At 26.7% G+C, this 18,130-nt stretch overlaps 2 protein-coding genes across 7 annotated transcripts; one reads left to right on the top strand and one right to left on the bottom strand.

The window, feature by feature from the left end:
- Positions 1–33: 33 nt before the first annotated feature.
- LOC113793445 (carboxypeptidase B-like) lies at positions 34–1,645 on the bottom strand. Its single transcript, XM_027343486.2, has 5 exons — positions 1,461–1,645; positions 826–1,395; positions 513–770; positions 327–450; positions 34–252 (listed from the first exon to the last, which is right to left on the bottom strand). The coding sequence occupies exons 1-5, from the start codon at positions 1,617–1,619 to the stop codon at positions 62–64; spliced, it is 1,302 nt and encodes a 433-aa protein (XP_027199287.2). The 5' UTR covers positions 1,620–1,645; the 3' UTR covers positions 34–61.
- A 2,155-nt stretch (positions 1,646–3,800) lies between these two features.
- Positions 3,801–14,955, top strand: LOC113793389 (uncharacterized). 6 transcript variants are annotated; one of them, XM_075822154.1, is made up of 5 exons: positions 3,804–4,733; positions 9,324–9,692; positions 9,895–10,090; positions 13,023–13,721; positions 13,947–14,955. In XM_075822154.1, the coding sequence occupies exons 1-5, from the start codon at positions 4,390–4,392 to the stop codon at positions 14,733–14,735; spliced, it is 2,397 nt and encodes a 798-aa protein (XP_075678269.1). In that variant the 5' UTR covers positions 3,804–4,389; the 3' UTR covers positions 14,736–14,955. The 6 variants fall into 6 exon arrangements, with proteins under 6 accessions (XP_027199215.2, XP_075678269.1, XP_075678283.1 ...); XM_027343414.2 differs by having other exon boundaries at positions 3,801–4,733; positions 13,023–14,955; XM_075822168.1 differs by lacking the exon at positions 3,804–4,733 and adding an exon at positions 7,833–7,848 and having other exon boundaries at positions 13,023–14,955.
- Positions 14,956–18,130: the final 3,175 nt, after the last annotated feature.

The raw sequence follows: 18,130 nt of genomic DNA, 5'->3' as shown, positions 1-18,130 counted from the left end.
TTTTTCAATTTTTTTGCTTTACAAAATTGTCGCTAGATTTGATATTTGTAATTTTATTAAATTATAAATCATTTTTTTGAATAGCTAATAGCATGGCAATCAAACCATCGCCAGCTTCTTCACTAGTTGGAATAATTTGTTCAGGTGGTAATTGAAATCCATAATAACCTTCGTCACGTAATTCAAGTGTGTATGAATACGGTATCGATGCTGAACCATATGCCCAATCATCCCCAGCACCAGCAGCAGCATCTAAAATGGTTGTCAATGATAGTGATTTTTCACAGATAAATTGGAATGACAAAAAATAAGAAAAAAATATTTACATAAAACTTTTGTTGACATTCCATAAATGTATTTGGAACTATAACGTTTAGCCATTTCTTCGGTAGCTAATTTAGCCATACTATCTAAGCGGTCATTATCCGGAGTAGGCTTATCAGTCCAACCCTACCATTTAAAAGAAACATGTTTCATCAACCGATTGTTCTAATTTCTTTACTGATGCTTACCCATGGATAGAGTAGATATTGTCCATATGAATGAACAGCAACATACACCAATGCTCGACCAGCCAAATTATTCATTATATAATCGGTTTCGGCTTTAACTTCTGGTTCGGAGAATGCTTTTGTACCCGGATAGATTTCACTGCATGGATTTGAACTTGTTCCTTCTCCACCCCATTCATAACCAAAATTGCGATTTGGATCGACTCCAAAACAGGAGCTAGATTTTTGTGTGGAGCGTGTTTTTCGCCATAATCGATACTAAAGTTCGAGTAAATGTCCAATATTAATTAAGAATTTTTAAAGCGTAGTTTACCTTTGTATGAGTGTATTCATAGCCATCAGGATTGAGCAAAGGTACAATGTAAAAATCAAACGTTTCCATTAATGTTTTTATATCTTCTTCGTGATTCTCATAACCAATGAGCAATCGATTAGCGAAATGTGTAACAAAAGCAGTTGAAATCCATTCACGAGCATGAATTCCTCCTTCAATGAATATAACCGGCTTTTTTTCATTACTATTCGCTCCAATACGCATCAGATTCAATTCTCGACCTTCAAATGATTTCCCAAAATTTATTTTGTGAACCAAATTGGGATATTTATCTTGCAAATCATTCATTAGATTTTCAATAGCTTCATATCTTTGATAACTTTGCCAAAATCCAACTGTTATATCACTACCACGTAGCATTTCAAGTTGCTTTCTTATTTTTGCCATTCGATTACGTTCATTTTGTACAATCGCACGGACATTATCGATAAGAATTTCATAGCCAATATTACGTGATGAAAGATATTGCATCACACGTTGACTATTGTTTGGTGTTATCATGAGGTCAGCAAATCGATTGATTTGATCGGGCCGACGCCAGAAATCTATCTGTTTGTTCAAATAATAATCAAAATAAAAAACAAATCTATCGACTTTGTTTCGCATACACTTACATCATCTTCAAGGTTCAACAATGAAATCATTTGAAAATGATTCACTGGCAGGACACGAATCACTTTTAGTCCATCATATTCACTTAAATTTTCATTATTAGCAAACACTATGCATAATAATGAAAATATAGGGATTAAAATTTTGGGAGAAATCATCATTAATTAGTCCAAATAGTAAGACAAATTTGAATTGCAAAAATCCTTTTTTTTATATATTTTTCATTTGTCATTTAATTAATTAATGAGTTTATCGAGATTTTTAACATTATTATTTTATTTATGATTGATCATTTTTCATTTGATTTTATAATCACATGAATATAATCATCGTTATTACTTTGTGTAATTACATTTGAATTTTAATGAGCTAAATGCTATAAAATGCTTTAAAAGATGACAGATTTTTTAATATTATACTTTATGATCATTGTGACCTCTTTCCCTTTATAATTTTTTATGATAGTTATTATCATCCATATCAATGTTCCAGATTTCGATATGACAACAAAAAAAAACTCTATTATCACTAGATCATTACATTGGACGATGTTTACAAAATTGATGGTTTTTCGATGTAATATAATTCCAGTACAGATTCTTTTTCATTATTATTAGAGTCATATGTTTCTTTATTATATTCGAATGTTTGCAAATATTCCAAGATTTTTTCGAATCGATAGTGAAAAAAAAATTTGTCATTTCAAATAAAAAAAACAAAAAACGAGAAACAAAAACGTCTATAATTATATTTTTGTTTTATTTACATCAATTTCATTCGTTTTGTTATTTGTTTTAGTTAGATAATGTAATTTAATTTTTTCCAAAGAACGACTACTTCATTCATTTGCATATCAAACTGTTAGCAATTTAGAATTGGAATTTTTTTTCATGAAAAGGAAAATGAAATAATGGGAATAATGGATTTTTATTTCAGTTCTTCAATCAAATTGAAACGATAACAATGAATGAATTTTTTTTTTTTTTTTTTTGGTAAATTTTTAATTTCAAGTGTTTGCACTAAATTTGCTTGTTTTTTCAGGCCCAAAAAACCATTGGTTTTTTCTTTTTTGCTTCAAATTGAAATTTGAAATAGAAATGAATTTTTTCAGTTTTTGTTTCCATCATTATTCTCATTCTTGTTTTTGTGAAATTTTTTCTCTAGAGTATGATGATGACAGACATTTTTAGTGGATTATAGTCTCTTTTTGTTTTCTTCGTTTGATCCGATTGTAAAGTTTCATTACTATAGCCACTTTTAATGCTATTGAATATTAAAATTATCAATCATAATAATAGGCATTAAACAAGATTCGTGAATTGATCACATTTGGGTAAAGATTCCATTCTAACGGCTGTTTAATTTATTTTTATTACTTGTTTGCCATAGTTTGTTCTTTTTAGATTATTCTTATCCAATCGGATGATGAATTGTTTGCTTAAAAAATTCATTCACATTTGTAAACGAAGTTCTTTTTTTTTGCATTCAATTTTACAATATAGCCATAATCAATAACATTTTTGTCTGTTATGAACATTTTTTTATGGTTTCAGATGGCGTATTTGTTGGTGGATCTTGGTTACTGGAAAATTTTGTCCCAAAATTTCGAACGTACTTATGTATTTAGCTTTCGTTTAATTTGATGATTTTTTTAGATTGCCCTCATCGATTTTTTCTTTCTTTAGAGAGAAACAGAGTGAGACAATCAAAAAGCTTAATTTTTTTTTGTAAATAAAATTGTCTAAACTATGAGAAATATTAATAAAAAAAATAATAATAATAATAAACATCAGCATCATTGATGACAGCTACATTTTTCATTTTTCACAATTTTTTATTTGTTCATTTGGATTTTAATACCTCCAAAATTGAAAACTTTTTACGAATGATTTTATCGTAACAAAAAGAATGCAATGATGGCTAGAAAAATCTTGGCATTGATGAATTTTTTTCTTGATTTCTCAGTTTTTAGTTGCATAAAAGTTTCCGTTTGAAATGAAAGTTTTTTCATTTTAAATTACAAATTGAATTTGACTCGATTCAAAATGAAAAAATGAAATGAGGAAAATTTTTCATTTAATCTTTTTTTTGTTGCTTTCATTTTTATTTTCATTTTCATTCAGTTTTGCTGTTGTCTCGATTCATAAAGAAAATTCATCGCTGTAATACTGTATTTTTTCTGTAAATACATTTTATTAACTGAATATATTTTTTTTGAACAAATCCCAAAAATCTAATTGAAAAATAGCAAATATGGAACGAGAATGAAATAAATTTCTAGTTGAAAAATTACACATAAAACGATAATGTCAAAAAAAAAGATTTTAACAAAAGATAAAAAAAATCTTGTCATTCAGAATATATTTTGAAATCATTTTTTTTGTATGTTCTAAGTCACCTGTTTGTTATTCATTTTGGTTTTTACGCCTACAGATCAGACGATCAAGTTAACAGTGGAAGCATCAAATTCCGAATACGGTTTTTTTTTGGCCAGATACTTTCCATATGTACGCAGAATCCATTAGCCAAGTGTTGGAAAAAAATATTGCTAATATGTGTATTCACGGAAATAGTTACAAGAATTCAGTTTTCATTTTATTATGTGATATCATTGAAAAACAACGGATCATTTGTTTCATTTGGTCAAACGAAAAAACAAAAAAATTGGTCTGATCAAAATTTTTTCAAATTTTCCAATTTTCATTTTTCAAGTGTTGCTACAAAAAAACGAAACATAATATTATTTTTCTATATTTATTAGTGATAAATCTTAATTGCATTAATAAATGATGATCATTTTAAATCTAATGTTAAACATCAGTTTATTCTCAATTTTAAAAAAAATAATGTAATCCGATTTCAAATTTTTTTTCACGTTGATTTTGTCGGTGACATAATCGGTGATTAAATTCAATTTATAATTCCACAATAATGATGATACCAACATCAACATTGCCTTTATTGTTATTTTTTGCGACTGGTGGCAATAATCGTGGTCATATTATTGCTATTGGACAAATTCATAGTGTCAATACTGTGGATAATAATCTTCATAAATATGTACATCAAAATATGGATGTTGATGCTATCAATCAGAGGTCAGCATCTCATACATTGATTCACTCATTCATGCCAGACATTGTGACCGATATTAATAATGATGAATATAGTAGCAGCGAAGAATTCTTGAATGAAGGCTGGTTCAATCTTGATTATAATAATAGTGACGTATTGCTTGCCAACGGTCTTGATCCAGAATTTCGTTTGCCTCATATGTGAGTGATTTTTCTCTTTACCTTTTTCCTGTCAAATCAGTCAACCAAAACAAAAAAAACAAAAATTTTTTTAGTTTGTTGATCATCATTTTGATCACTTAATAGCTAATAGTTTTTTTCCGTCTTCCGTTATGGCCTGATTCATTTCCCTTTCGAAAGATTGTTATTTCATTCTTCAAGACGAAAATTTTCTCCTTGTTGTTTTAATATTCAGTTTTAGATTCTGAAATTGTGTATAATTAACTATTTTACTATCCTATCTTAGAAATAAATATGATCAATGAAAAAGTATTCATATAGTTTAAAAGTTTTGATTTATTAACTTCAACAAAACATTGAATAGAAAAAAATGGTTTTTTTTAATATAGAATTTTTTCAAAAGATATTTTAGAATCAGAAACGTTGAATGCATTCCATGGAATGAGAAAAACAAACAAACGAATAAAACAATAGACAACAACAATGAAATTATTCTCTAATGTTTTTGTTTGACTATTTTTCTTTTATATTTTTTTTTATTTATACAATATGTTATTTGTTTTCACACCTTATTCATTATCGATTCACCAGAATTGAAATTTTAATAGAAATTTTTTTTTGTTTTCAAATTTTTCCCGAATATCATTTTATAATGGAAAATATTTTTGTGAATATTCACTATGTATTCATTGTGGTTATGCTAAAATATTCTGTTGTTGGTTTATCGATACGATTATCATTTAAATTTATTCCATGAATTATAAAAAGAACTGACGAATAAAACCCACTTTTATTCATCATATTTTCTTCTTTTTTTGTTGAGATTGCAATTGAAACATTTATTTTTTGGTATCAAAAAAAAACCTAAACTTATTTTGAATAATTTTTTGTCATTGTTATTCATTTGAATTCAGAAAAAAAATAAAGTAATAATGATATAGCTAGTGTATATATTTGAAATTTTTAATTTTCATATAATTATAATTAATGAAACGCTGCTAAAAGGCACTTGTGACATTTTGCTTTTCATATGATTTTAATATAATGAAAAAAATTTTAATAACAATCACCATCATTAAAAAGTCTTAATTTGTGGTAAATCAAATTTTCAAATCAAAAAATATCTCATTATTAACTAAATCAAAACAAAATTTTAATAATTTATTCCCTACAGGAAGGAAAATTATTTTAAAAAAAGAACAAAATAATATCACATAATTAGTAGTAGTTTTGTGTGAAATTTCATTCTCTCACATTTCATTTGTTTAATGTTTCAGCAGTGAAATTCATTTTAGTTTAAACGAATATAAATATTAGTAATAAAACAAAACGAAAACTATTGCAATCTATGAGAACTTTGACAAAATTGTCGATATTCTATAAATGCCAGAAATTTGACGGGCTTGTTGATTGGTTTTCATAGATGAACAAATTTTAGCTTTTCTCAGTCAAAAAGGTAAACCATTGAAAGCATTGAAATAAATAAATACAAACAAATAAATTCCGATACTTTATTTATAGTTATTAAGTATCTCTCCATGCAAAAGAAGTTCAAATTAATAACTGCTGCTATTTGACAGAATTTCATTTACAATTCAATGAAATATGATTGAAATATTGAATTGCAACAGCCGGCCATTTTTATTCTTTCGTCTCCCATTCCTATATTCGTTTTCAATTTTTTTTATTGATATCAGAGAAAAAATGAAGTATCGATTCATTAGTTTATGAATGTTGTAATGGTAATTTTTACATTTTCTTTCTGCATTACATAAAATTGATGACAAAATTATATTTAAATGAAATCATTATACATATTGAATTGTATATATCTTTAATGAAGAATATCCTTTTGAACATTTTTCATTTCAAAATGAAAAATTTCTTTTGGTTATTGCTGTTGTTGTTATTAACACCGCATGGTGCATTTTCAATTTTATTTTTATTGAATTTTATTTTTCATGAATTTAATGGATAAAATGTTTCGCAATAATAATCAAATAAATTATCAAAATAATATTTTTCTATATTATTTAATGGAGATGATGATGGCTTTGGAATTGGTGAAAAAATTCCTATGATGATCGTTTTGTTCACCATTTTTTTCATTTCAATTTTTCTTAATGGGGCAAGAATCGTTTTGGAATTAAGCCAATGAAAAAAATTTGAACTTATTAACATCATTAATAAATGATGTAATTTATTACATCACACAAATTTCCTAATTTCCTTTCCAATCTATGGTTGTGTAAACGTTTGTTAGCAAAAAACAAATTGCAACGAAATACAAGTTAAATCTTTATAGAAATCATTTATCTGATTGATAGAACAATAATTTATGAAATTAAAAATTCAAATTGTGTTCCAATCTTTTTTGTTGGCATCATTGCTTTGTTGTTTTGTTTTTATTTAATCTTTTCAATGTGAAAATCGGATAAAAGGCTTTATTTATGTCTTTTTTTTCACCATCATTGCCAACTTTGATATTGGAGTTTTCATATAATAACTAAACTGTGGTAATAATGTACTTGTATACATTGAGCCCTACAATTCGATGAAACCAAAGAATACAAGACTATTGACTTTTTTTGATATATTGGTAGTATATATTGTTCACCCATCACAATGTCGAACATTATAAAAAGAATTGAATTTTTTTCAATTTGACAACCATATCCATAAAAATATTCATCCAATAGAGACCGGATTCTTTTTTTCCTAGAAATCAAAATTCATCGGTTTCCATTGTCAATTTTCGTAACTGATTATATTTTTTAAAAAAAACATTGTCACAACTATCAACTAACAAAAAAAAACTTTTAATTAGTTTCAAATTTAAAACGTTGACGATTGCAAACGTTTTTGATCACTTAATTTTATCATTATAAATGCCTATCAAGAAATTAGAGATGACTGTGATTTTCAATTTCCTCTTTAATTTAAAAATTAATTTTTATTTATCAGTGGAAAATTTTTTGCATTTATTCTTTAGAATTTTTTCACCATTTCACTTTACATTAACATGTTTCTTGCAGAAAACGAATTGACGGCTTCTTTTAAATCTCATTTTCAATGTTGTTACATTCAATTTTTGTCAAAAAAAGGATCAGACTTGCTAAAGTTTGATTTTCATATGGTACGATTTTTTTGATCAACTTCAAGACGTTTTGTTTGTGTTCCAAAAACAACAACAACACCAACAACAAAAATATTTTATTTGTACTTGGTTTTTCTATTGCATAAGCAAAAAAATCATGAAAAAATAATAATCATTATAATAAACGACAATTTTTTTCTTCTGTGGCTATCATGTTTCTATTGTCTCTGTCTCAATGTGTGTACACAGGAGAAAAAAAGAAGAAGAGAAAAAAATTCTTTACATAACCATCCACATCCGTGACGTAAATAATAAAAAACCAAATCTAACACTGTCTGTGTTTTTTCAGAAGTTCAAGTTTCATAAAATGGTATTTAAAAAATTATTCCAACCAATAGAATAGTGGTTATCTTATTTGATTGTAAAAAAAGCTTGAAACAAGATTCTATTTTACTTGGTAATTTTGTTGGCTCTAATAAATAATGATATTATTATTGCCCAATTGTGCACGAACACGAGCAAACAAACGAAAAAATAAATATATTTTCTAACTTTGGTTGAAATTTTTGCATCCATGAAGAATAATCATCATCAACCTGAACATGAATGTAAAAAGTACTTTAACAATGTTGGCCAACTTTGAATAGAAAAAAAACTTGTCATAGTAGGTTATAATTCTTTGTCTGTTTTTCGTTAAATAAACAGCGAATAAATTTTTATTTCAGAAAAGATATTTTTTCCTCTACTATTCTTTATTACCTCTTAAAGATGTTGTTTGTATGTTTAATAACAAAACTTATTTTTCACGCATATGTTATAAAATCCTCTTGTATCTGAAAAATTGGTTTGAAACATGCATCTATGCACAGCTTTTTTATATGAATAAACAAAATATTCTTTATTCCATTCGGAATTATTATCATTTTTTTTAGTTCAAATTTCTTCAAGGTAAAATGTAGTCCATGCAAAATGTGAAATTATTCGTCGGCATGGTATTTTTATGACTGGTTTGTCTCATATGAATTTCATTAAAAATATTTGGATATTTATGAATCCAACATTATGCCTCAGATGAATAGAATTAAAAAGAAAAACTATATGAAGCTTACTGTAATCGAAACCGTAGATATTCATAAATAAAATTTGTATTTGCTTCACTGAAGTCATTTCATGTTTGTTTTATTTCATTTTTCAATGTTTTTCATTTCATTTAATAATAATTCTCATTAAATTCTGGTCTAATCATCATCATCATTACCATCGCCGTGGTTGTTAATCTTTGCTGCCAGAATTTCTGCCGCACCAGAGAATCGTTGTTTTTTTACATTTATTTTTTCTATTCGTCCTTCAGTTAATTTATTTAGTTTATACCCTTTTCTCAAACTTGCATGTTTAAAAAATGACCAAATCTTTTTTCTTTTTTTTTGTTCATTTATTATTGATTTTAGAACATTTTTTCTTCATTTTTTAACATTTCGTTTGTGATGTAAATTTATTTTTGTCATCATTTTCAGGCACAATATAACATTTTTACTGAACGTGAGCCGTGACATTCCGGAAAAATTACGAATCATATTGTTTGGTTATATATTGCCCAATCTATTCGCCTTGACCATTATAACGAACTTATTAATCGTTGCCGTATTATCACAGCAACATATGCGTACACCTACGAATTTAGTATTGTTGGGTATGGCCGTTGCCGATCTTTTAACACTGTTGATACCATCACCTTGGTATATTTACCTATTTACAATGGGACATCATCAGGAATCAATATATCCCGTCAGTACATGTTATACATTCCATTGGATGTATGAAGTATTACCACCATTATTTCATACATATTCCATTTGGTTAACATTGTTATTGGCTGGCCAACGGTAAGCAAATTTGAAATGTAGTAATAATTTTTATAAATATGAATGTATATCAAGTTGCTGATTGCCTATTGAAGATGAACATTGTCATTCAATAGTAATGTCACAGAATCAATCAATCTTTCAATTTCGGTTCATGTGAATTCAATCGATTTCCGAATACATTTTTTAGATAATCATTCTTTATCTTGTTTATTTGTTAAAGTTACATTTATGTATGCCATTTTTCATTGGCAAGACGTTGGTGTACAGTACCACAAGTAGTTCGTTTCATGCTGATATTATTAGTCATCGCTATACTTCATCAATCGACACGTTTTTTCGATCGAAAATTTTTGCCAGTCAAATATATTTGGGAAGGAAAAATTTTCGAAGGTTGTGAATATCAAACATCCGGTTGGGTGAGTGTTAAATTTAGCATGATTAAATATATTTTTCTGATAATTTTACCTTCATTCTCTCAAAATTTCATTTATCATTGAACAAATTGAAAAAATAATGGAGACGTGTGAATGAATTCAAAAAAATCAGATTCTCAATGTGTTCATAATGGGGTTTCTTTTCGAAAAAACAAGAATAAAGTTCCTGACTGTATGTGCTCGAATCAATTTATCGTCGATTATCATTGATGATTTTAATAAACAACTAGTAGTAATCGATTTCGATCATCGATCATTTTCTTGATTCATTGGCACTCGAATACAAAAAATAATTGAATTAATGTTTTTTTCTATAGAGAAAAATAATTATTATCGGATGACAATTGTTATGACCATTGTACTATTGTGCAAGTATAAAATGATTACATACGAAATGAATAGATCAGATTTTTTTCATTAATGGCCTTAGTTTTGTTCTTTTCTATTGTTTTTTAGATAAGAAATTTCTGATTAGAAAAAAAATAAAGCAATTTTTCTCGAAGGTTTCAATCTCGAATCTTTCTAATCTTTTTGATTTTTTCTTCCAACGAGATAAAATTGGATAACAATATTGATCAATATATTGTTCACCAACTTTTTTCAAAAGTAAAATGATTTGGTATTGTTACTTTTTTTTTATATTAATTGTCGTTGCATCAAATTATCAAGCAAACCAATATAATAGTTTCGACTCACTTTATAACATCATATCCAAAGAATCATTCAAACTTAAATCAAATTATTGTTTTTTTTTTTGTTTATTTCTCACTCCCAGTTGTTTACGATTTTTGTTGATTAGATATTTTTCAGATCAAAAGTTGTTTTTGTTTGTTTATGATTCAGGTGAGCCTTTTTGCATCAATTTTAGATAAAAAATATTTCATCGCAATCAGATTTAGCTAAATTGATTTTCTTATTTCTTTTGTTCGAATAACCTAGTTGATGATATTTGTAAGCTCTATATTTCAGTTGATTGTTTGTTTGATTTTTTTACCAGAATCACTACTTTTCCTAATTTTATATTTGTTTTTTTTATTGATTTTTATTTTGTTTTCATTTTATTACAATAAATTTGAAGTTTTATGATGTGAAAACTTTCTATGTTTGTGAATTCTTCGTTTTTTTTGGTAATAGTTTGTGGGTGTGTTAGTTTGTTTTTCTACAGAATCTCGGAGATGTTATTTTTCCTATTCCAACTACTATACATTAGAATAATATTTTTCAGAATCAACACAAATATTTAGATGGAAAGAAGTATAGAATGGGATTGCCACAGATAAAAAGCTTGAGGAATCTGATCTATACAAGACAATAAAATGACTTTTTTTCATAAAATATTTTTTTGTTTCCAACAGTTTTCAAATATATATTTGAATTACAATATCTCATTTGATTGTATGAAACTTTCATTTTGAACAACACTTGAGCATTTCGTTTTAAAATTTTTTTTGTTTTGTTTTTAAATGTTATATTACGTGATTATCATTCATGCAAACAAATATTCAAGCTAAAATCAATATAAAGATAAAATGGACAGAGGAATCATCATCTTCGTAATATGCTGGAAAATTGCAATTTTAATTCAAATAAAATCTTCTTGTAGAACTTGCCTCATCATATACGTATATTTTCTATATTGTCGCAAATGTTTTTGTTTTTTATTTCATTTTCATTCAAACTTTCTATCCAAAGTGTGTCTTCATCCAATATTTATATTATTCTTGTCATCATTTCAACAAAAAGATAAATATCTCAAGCTCTTTGCCTTTTTTCTCATCTATTCTTAAATTTTTCTGGTTGAATAAATGAATGGTTATATGAAGGGATAGATGAAATTCATAAGCAAACAAACAAATAAAGTAAAGCAAGCAAACACTAATGATTTCATGGAATATGATGATGAACACTATTTTGGATCATAATATTTCATGAAAAATTTCTTTTGTTCATGAATATTTTCAATATTCCTAGATTGTATTTTAGATGAAATAATTTCAACAAAAAAAAGAAAAGAAAAGAAAAACAATTTAATCGATTGCAAATCAACATTAATACTCCCATAAATTAAAATGAAGTTGGATCCTATATTGTGGTGATGATGATGAAATTGATAAACATCTTTTTCATTCATAGTTGATGTAATAATTTTTTTTTTTGAAATAAATAATCGATTTTCATCAAATTTTTCAGAGACAATGAAATTTCATTTTATTTTTTTTTCATTCGAAACAAAAAATATACAAATTGCTTGAAGCTTTTTTTTTGTTAGATGTTTATTCTGCTATATAAACACATTATTTTATGAGAAAGAGGTCGAGTGTAAAGAAATCTTTTTTTTGATAGTTTTTTTAAATGGAAATTTTTTAAAAAAAGATTTTTTATGGAATTTTTCATTTTAAAAATTCTATCTTTTTTCTAATTTTCATCTTCTCTCTTGTTGACCGAGTTTTTTTTATTTCAAAGTTTTATTCGATGAAATGATTGAGAAATTCTTTGAGGTTTTTTTTATCACCACAAAATTCATCAAATTTTTTTTTGTAATAATCAAAATTTATCCAAAACGATAAACATTGAATGAAAAAGGGGGGTTTTTCCAATGAAAAAAAAAGATAAAAAAGTTTAAAATTTTGATGAAATTGAAAATGATTTAAAACTAATTTACCGTATTTGATAAAATTCTGGACTTTTTATTGATTATGAATTCAAGCTTTTAAAAAAACATACTTTTGGTCGATTTATTAACACATACGTTATACATTAAAAATCATCACTTTCTTTTTTTTCGTTCTTTGGATTCCATCAATTAGACACTTAGGTTTCATTTTTATTTTAATGCCATAATTCTTTTATCATTTTGGTGAGTAAAAATTAATTAAATTTTCTTTTTCTTTTGTTCCTAATTCAAAACAAACAGGTGATCAAATATTTCGGTGAAGATCTTTATTATATTTTCTATTATGGATTTCGGATTATTTTCGTTCATACTGGGCCTTGTATTTTATTAGTATGGCTGAATGTTCTTTTATTTCGTGCTTTACATCGTACAAGAAAAACACGAAAACGTCTATTGAGTAATTCCCGTGGAACGACTACAATGGCCGCCGGACCTACATCAATCGTGACGACAATGATGATGACACAGACAAATAATTCAACACGACGTTCGTTTGGATCGATGCATACTAATATCCAAAATAATAATAATGGTCATCACATCAACACCTTTGATCATCAAACAACTAATCAAAACATTAATTATCATCCAAACTGTCAATATCAATCACAATCAGTATTAATCCATGTGAATGATGTCGAAAACAATGAGAATTCAGATCATTCTACACCTGTAGCTCATCCACAAATCATCGACTGTGATATTAATGATGATGATAGTAATCTTGTGAGCACTTCAAAACATCAAATATCCGCTGATCATAATCAGCACCAATCCCAAATCAAAGATGATCAAAATACCATATTTTCAAATAGTCCAACGATTTTTCATCGTTACGGTGAATCTATACAACGTGAAAATTCTTCAATCAAACTAACTCATCAAATGCCCGATACGAATAAAATTCGAATAAATCGTTTAGATTCTCGTTCAACGACCGTAATGTTGATTGTGATTGTATCGATGTTTTTATTTCTTGAGATTCCATTTGCATTGACAACCATATTACATGTTGTGCAAAGTGCATTCCAAATGGAATTAGTAAACTACAGTGTGCTAAATAGTATTATAATGATGAACAATTTTTTCATTATTGTATCATATCCGATAAATTTTGCCATTTATTGTGGAATGTCTCGACAATTTCGAATAACATTCAATCAGAGTATATTAGCACCATCATGGAAAAGTTTGCATTGGTTATCTTTACGATTTTATGATTTCCGCTATTTTTGCCGAAATAATCATAAAAATTCAGCAACTACCACAACTAATGATGATAATAGAGAACAATTCGGTACGAGTGATAAATCATTTGTCAGTGCAGCCGATTTGGCAGAAAATCGAATCGATCGTAGTGAAATTATGGCGGCATACGGTAACACATCATCTGATATCAATAACATTCTGAATTTATATTCTACAACTAATGAAATTGAACTGTTACAACAAAAATCATCGCGTCACGAAATAAGTAATAATGGTCACGATGATAATAATTCTGTGGAAACGGATTCAAATTTAAAAACATTTTCAGTTACAACCATTTCGGCAAATACCGCTGTCCCTAATCAATTATTACCATCGACTGATCTTGCTCCCAATTTCAGCAACGAAGTAATCAATGATAGGTTGTTGATTTTAACTGCCAACAATCAACATAAATCAACAGAATTGATAAAATCCACAAATCGACTCGAACAAAACGAATCCATTATTGTCAATGATGATGGTAGTAATGATTCACATAAACAAAATCATGAAAATATTATTAACGACTGCGAAATTAATAATAATAATCATCAGCAAACATCAATCGCTCATCAATGGGATCAACATTCAGAGAAATCATATCATCATCAAATTGATTCTACGATGAAAATTGAAACATTATTTTCAACAACAATGACATCATTATCAAAGAATAAATGTTTACTTGAAACTAATCTCTAAATTCATATATAAAAATTTTATTTCTCTTTCACTCGCTTTTCATTGCATAGATCTAATTTTCTGATTTTTTTTCTTTATCCATATTGTAAAGGATTTATCTTGTTTTTTTTTGCTGTCGATTCATTTTATTTTTCGTTCTTCTTGAATGATGATGCGATTAATTTTTAATTTTTTGTTTGATTTCTTGCAGTATAAATAATGTGCCAAAGTAAGCTGTTAATGTTGATTATGATGCTGACCCACGATGTACTATTATGAAAAATAAATTAAAAATTTTTTCTTTTTCTTTGTAATTAAATTTATGTATTTTTCCAATCTTACTACTTTTTCGAAATCTTTGGGATATTTTTTTTCTCATTTCATTTTTTTCATAAATTTAATCAAGAAATCCATGAAAAATCGTCAACATCACACAAAAGATTTGACGAATTCCCAACATACACCTATGTACCAAGGCAAATTTCGACTCGAAGCAAATCATTTAGAATAATTCTATAATGAAATTAATTATTTTTTCTTGCTTTCGGCTTTTGCTTAATAAAATATCGGTTTTTGTTGTCGTTAATTAACATTCATCAATGATTGGATTTTCCTTCAATTTTAATGGATGTATGCAAACGAACTACATAGATTGAAAACATCAAAAATGAAAACGATGTAGGGAAATTAACTAACTGATGGAATTAAAGTGATCGATATTAATTTATGTATTCTGATAAAAGTTGATGAAGATTTTTGCATCATTGCACAGTATGTTGTTGTTGTTCTTTGTTTTTTTTATATGCAGATATTTTGTTTGTTCATTTCGATTATATCAAATTTTTGTTTTATATATTGACGACGTAGGGAATAATGAATGAATAAATGAATGGATATGTGGGTATATGGATGTGGATTGAAACGAATTCCTTGTTTGTTGTTTGTCATTAAGTTTTTTCTTTTATGTGTAGATCGTAAAGCTTCAAATTGATCCAATAACTAATAAAATTTTCATTATGTTATTCTGACATGATCAACAATATGATTTGTTTGTTTGTTTGTTGTTTATTCAAATGTATCGAATTCATTCATACCATTCATCATCAATATCAATGGATTTTCATGAAATTGATAGACAATTAAAAGCAAAAAACTATATTTCTGTTTTGATTGGTTCGGTTCATTATTTATTAAATCTATTTATAAATGAAATTTGGAAAACAAACAAAATCATTATAAATATCATTGTCATCTATCCGATAATAAAAGAATGGAATACATCCAATTAACATATTTATGAGTCTATTACATAGTTTTTTACCCCTTAAATTCAACTGAACACTAAACTTGTAAAAAAGATTGATTTGTTTTTGTTTTGTTTGAAAACTGAATGGCGGAAATATTTTTTTAACAATGGTGTTTGCGTTATAACGTGTCAATTTTTCTTTCATGTTTTATACCCCAAAGACCATTTATTCATATTCCACTGATAAATTACTAAAAAACCCAATCCATTTTCTATTTTTTTTATTGTTGCCATACGCGTACACAACACAAGAGCATTGCATCCAGATATAGTTATCCATCAGTTTGAATGAAAAGATGGACTTTTATTGTCATTTCATTTTTCTCTTATGTAATTTTTGTTGCAATCTCTGCTTTTGTTTGGATTTTTTCAATGTTTCTTTTTGATGCTATTCAGCATCTCAATCATTGCCATCATCATACACAAACATTGATATGATATGGCCAGAGACCCTTATATAATGGATATGTTTATCAACATCAACAATAGTAAAATTTTGGCTATAGTAATGGTCCGAAATTCTTTATCATACACACTAAATGTTCAGTTTTTTTAGTTTTTTTAATGCTGTCATGTTCTTTTTTCATTTATATGAAAGCAATATTTGTACTCCTTCATCACATCTTTATTTGATGTTTTAGTGGGTGAATGTGCAAGAATAATTTTATTTATTTATATATTCTCTATCTCTCTTCCTTATTCCATGTTTTTTTTACTTACAATGAAAAAAATATTGATTATCACATCAAAGCATGACCATTTTTCTCTCTTATTCATTTTATTTATTTTGATGACAAAAATGAGAAATATTTTATCAATTTCTATACAATAATTTTGATAAGCGATTCTTTGGTTAAATAAGTGGAAATGATTATAAGATATAATTCACATCTTATCCATGATTTAGATATGCTCGTTTATCAAAATAAATTTAGCCTTATTTAATAACCCATAATAATTCTTGAAACTTGAATATAAAACAAGATTCGATGGATGTATCTTTATCTATTCATCGTTTTCATAATATTTATTTTTATAGATTGAATTTATTCTTATTCTTTTTATTCAATTGTGCACAACCATTGTATTCTAGATAATATATTCTTGCAATACAATTATGAAATATTTTTCATAAGCTTAAAACCAATATTCAGTTTTGACTATTCAATCGAAATGATTTGATCATGAAATCATACTATCATCATTGGCTCTACATTGTAGAACAGAATAAGCTAAATGAAAATGGACTAAAAAAGTCAAAGAATTCTATGAACACATTCACACTATATATAGTTTGTGGGAACTAATTTTTAGTTCTTTTCTTTTTCATCATTTAGCGACATTAGTTTTTCCAAAGATAATTATTTTCTTCAAATAACATTACCATTTCATTGTCAATTGTAGATTCAGGCTTCAAGTGAAAAGTACTCGATATAGGTAAACAACAAAAATGATGTACTATTATAATCAAAAAAAAAAGTCCACGTTCGATAAATTTTTCACATAACCAAATATGAATAATAATAAAAAATAACAAAGAAGCAACAATAACAAAAAAAAAATAATAATAATAATAATAATAGATTCGAGTAAATAGATGAATTCATGATTGAATCATGAATTCATATTCATCATACTTACCATGAACACCTAGATATCCATCAAAGCTTTTGTTGACATATGAAGATTAATGTTTTTTTTTGGTCATTGTTCATTGGATACATTCATATTGAATTCATTAATGCTTTTCTAATATTTGTTTATCAAGCAGTTTCATATTTTTCTTTCAATTTCTTCCACTCATCATTCTTTTTTATATTTATCTATCTGTCTTTTTATTCATTTCAATTAGCTAAATTGTCGTCATTCGTCGATGAAAATAATTCATTATCGTTCGCAGATTGGTTCAAATAAATGGGGAAAAATTTGTTGTTCGTTTTTTGTCATCATGTACTTGACTGATTATAGGATCGATTCATGTAAATTAACAATTTTTTGGGCAATATTTGCATACATAATAAATTTAGATATTTTAGTAGAAAAGAAAATTCGCATAGCGACTAAGCAAAAAACTGACAGTCAACTTTTACAACAGTCAATTGTCATTTAA

Source organism: Dermatophagoides pteronyssinus, unplaced genomic scaffold (assembly GCF_027571235.1).
Source record: "Dermatophagoides pteronyssinus isolate colony J.1.1.1.1 unplaced genomic scaffold, Derpt_VIB-CSIC_2022.12 sq0001, whole genome shotgun sequence".
NCBI classification, from domain to species: Eukaryota; Metazoa; Arthropoda; class Arachnida; order Sarcoptiformes; family Pyroglyphidae; genus Dermatophagoides; species Dermatophagoides pteronyssinus.
Note: the sequence above shows the minus strand (reverse complement) of the source record. Positions and strands in the feature narration are given on the sequence as shown.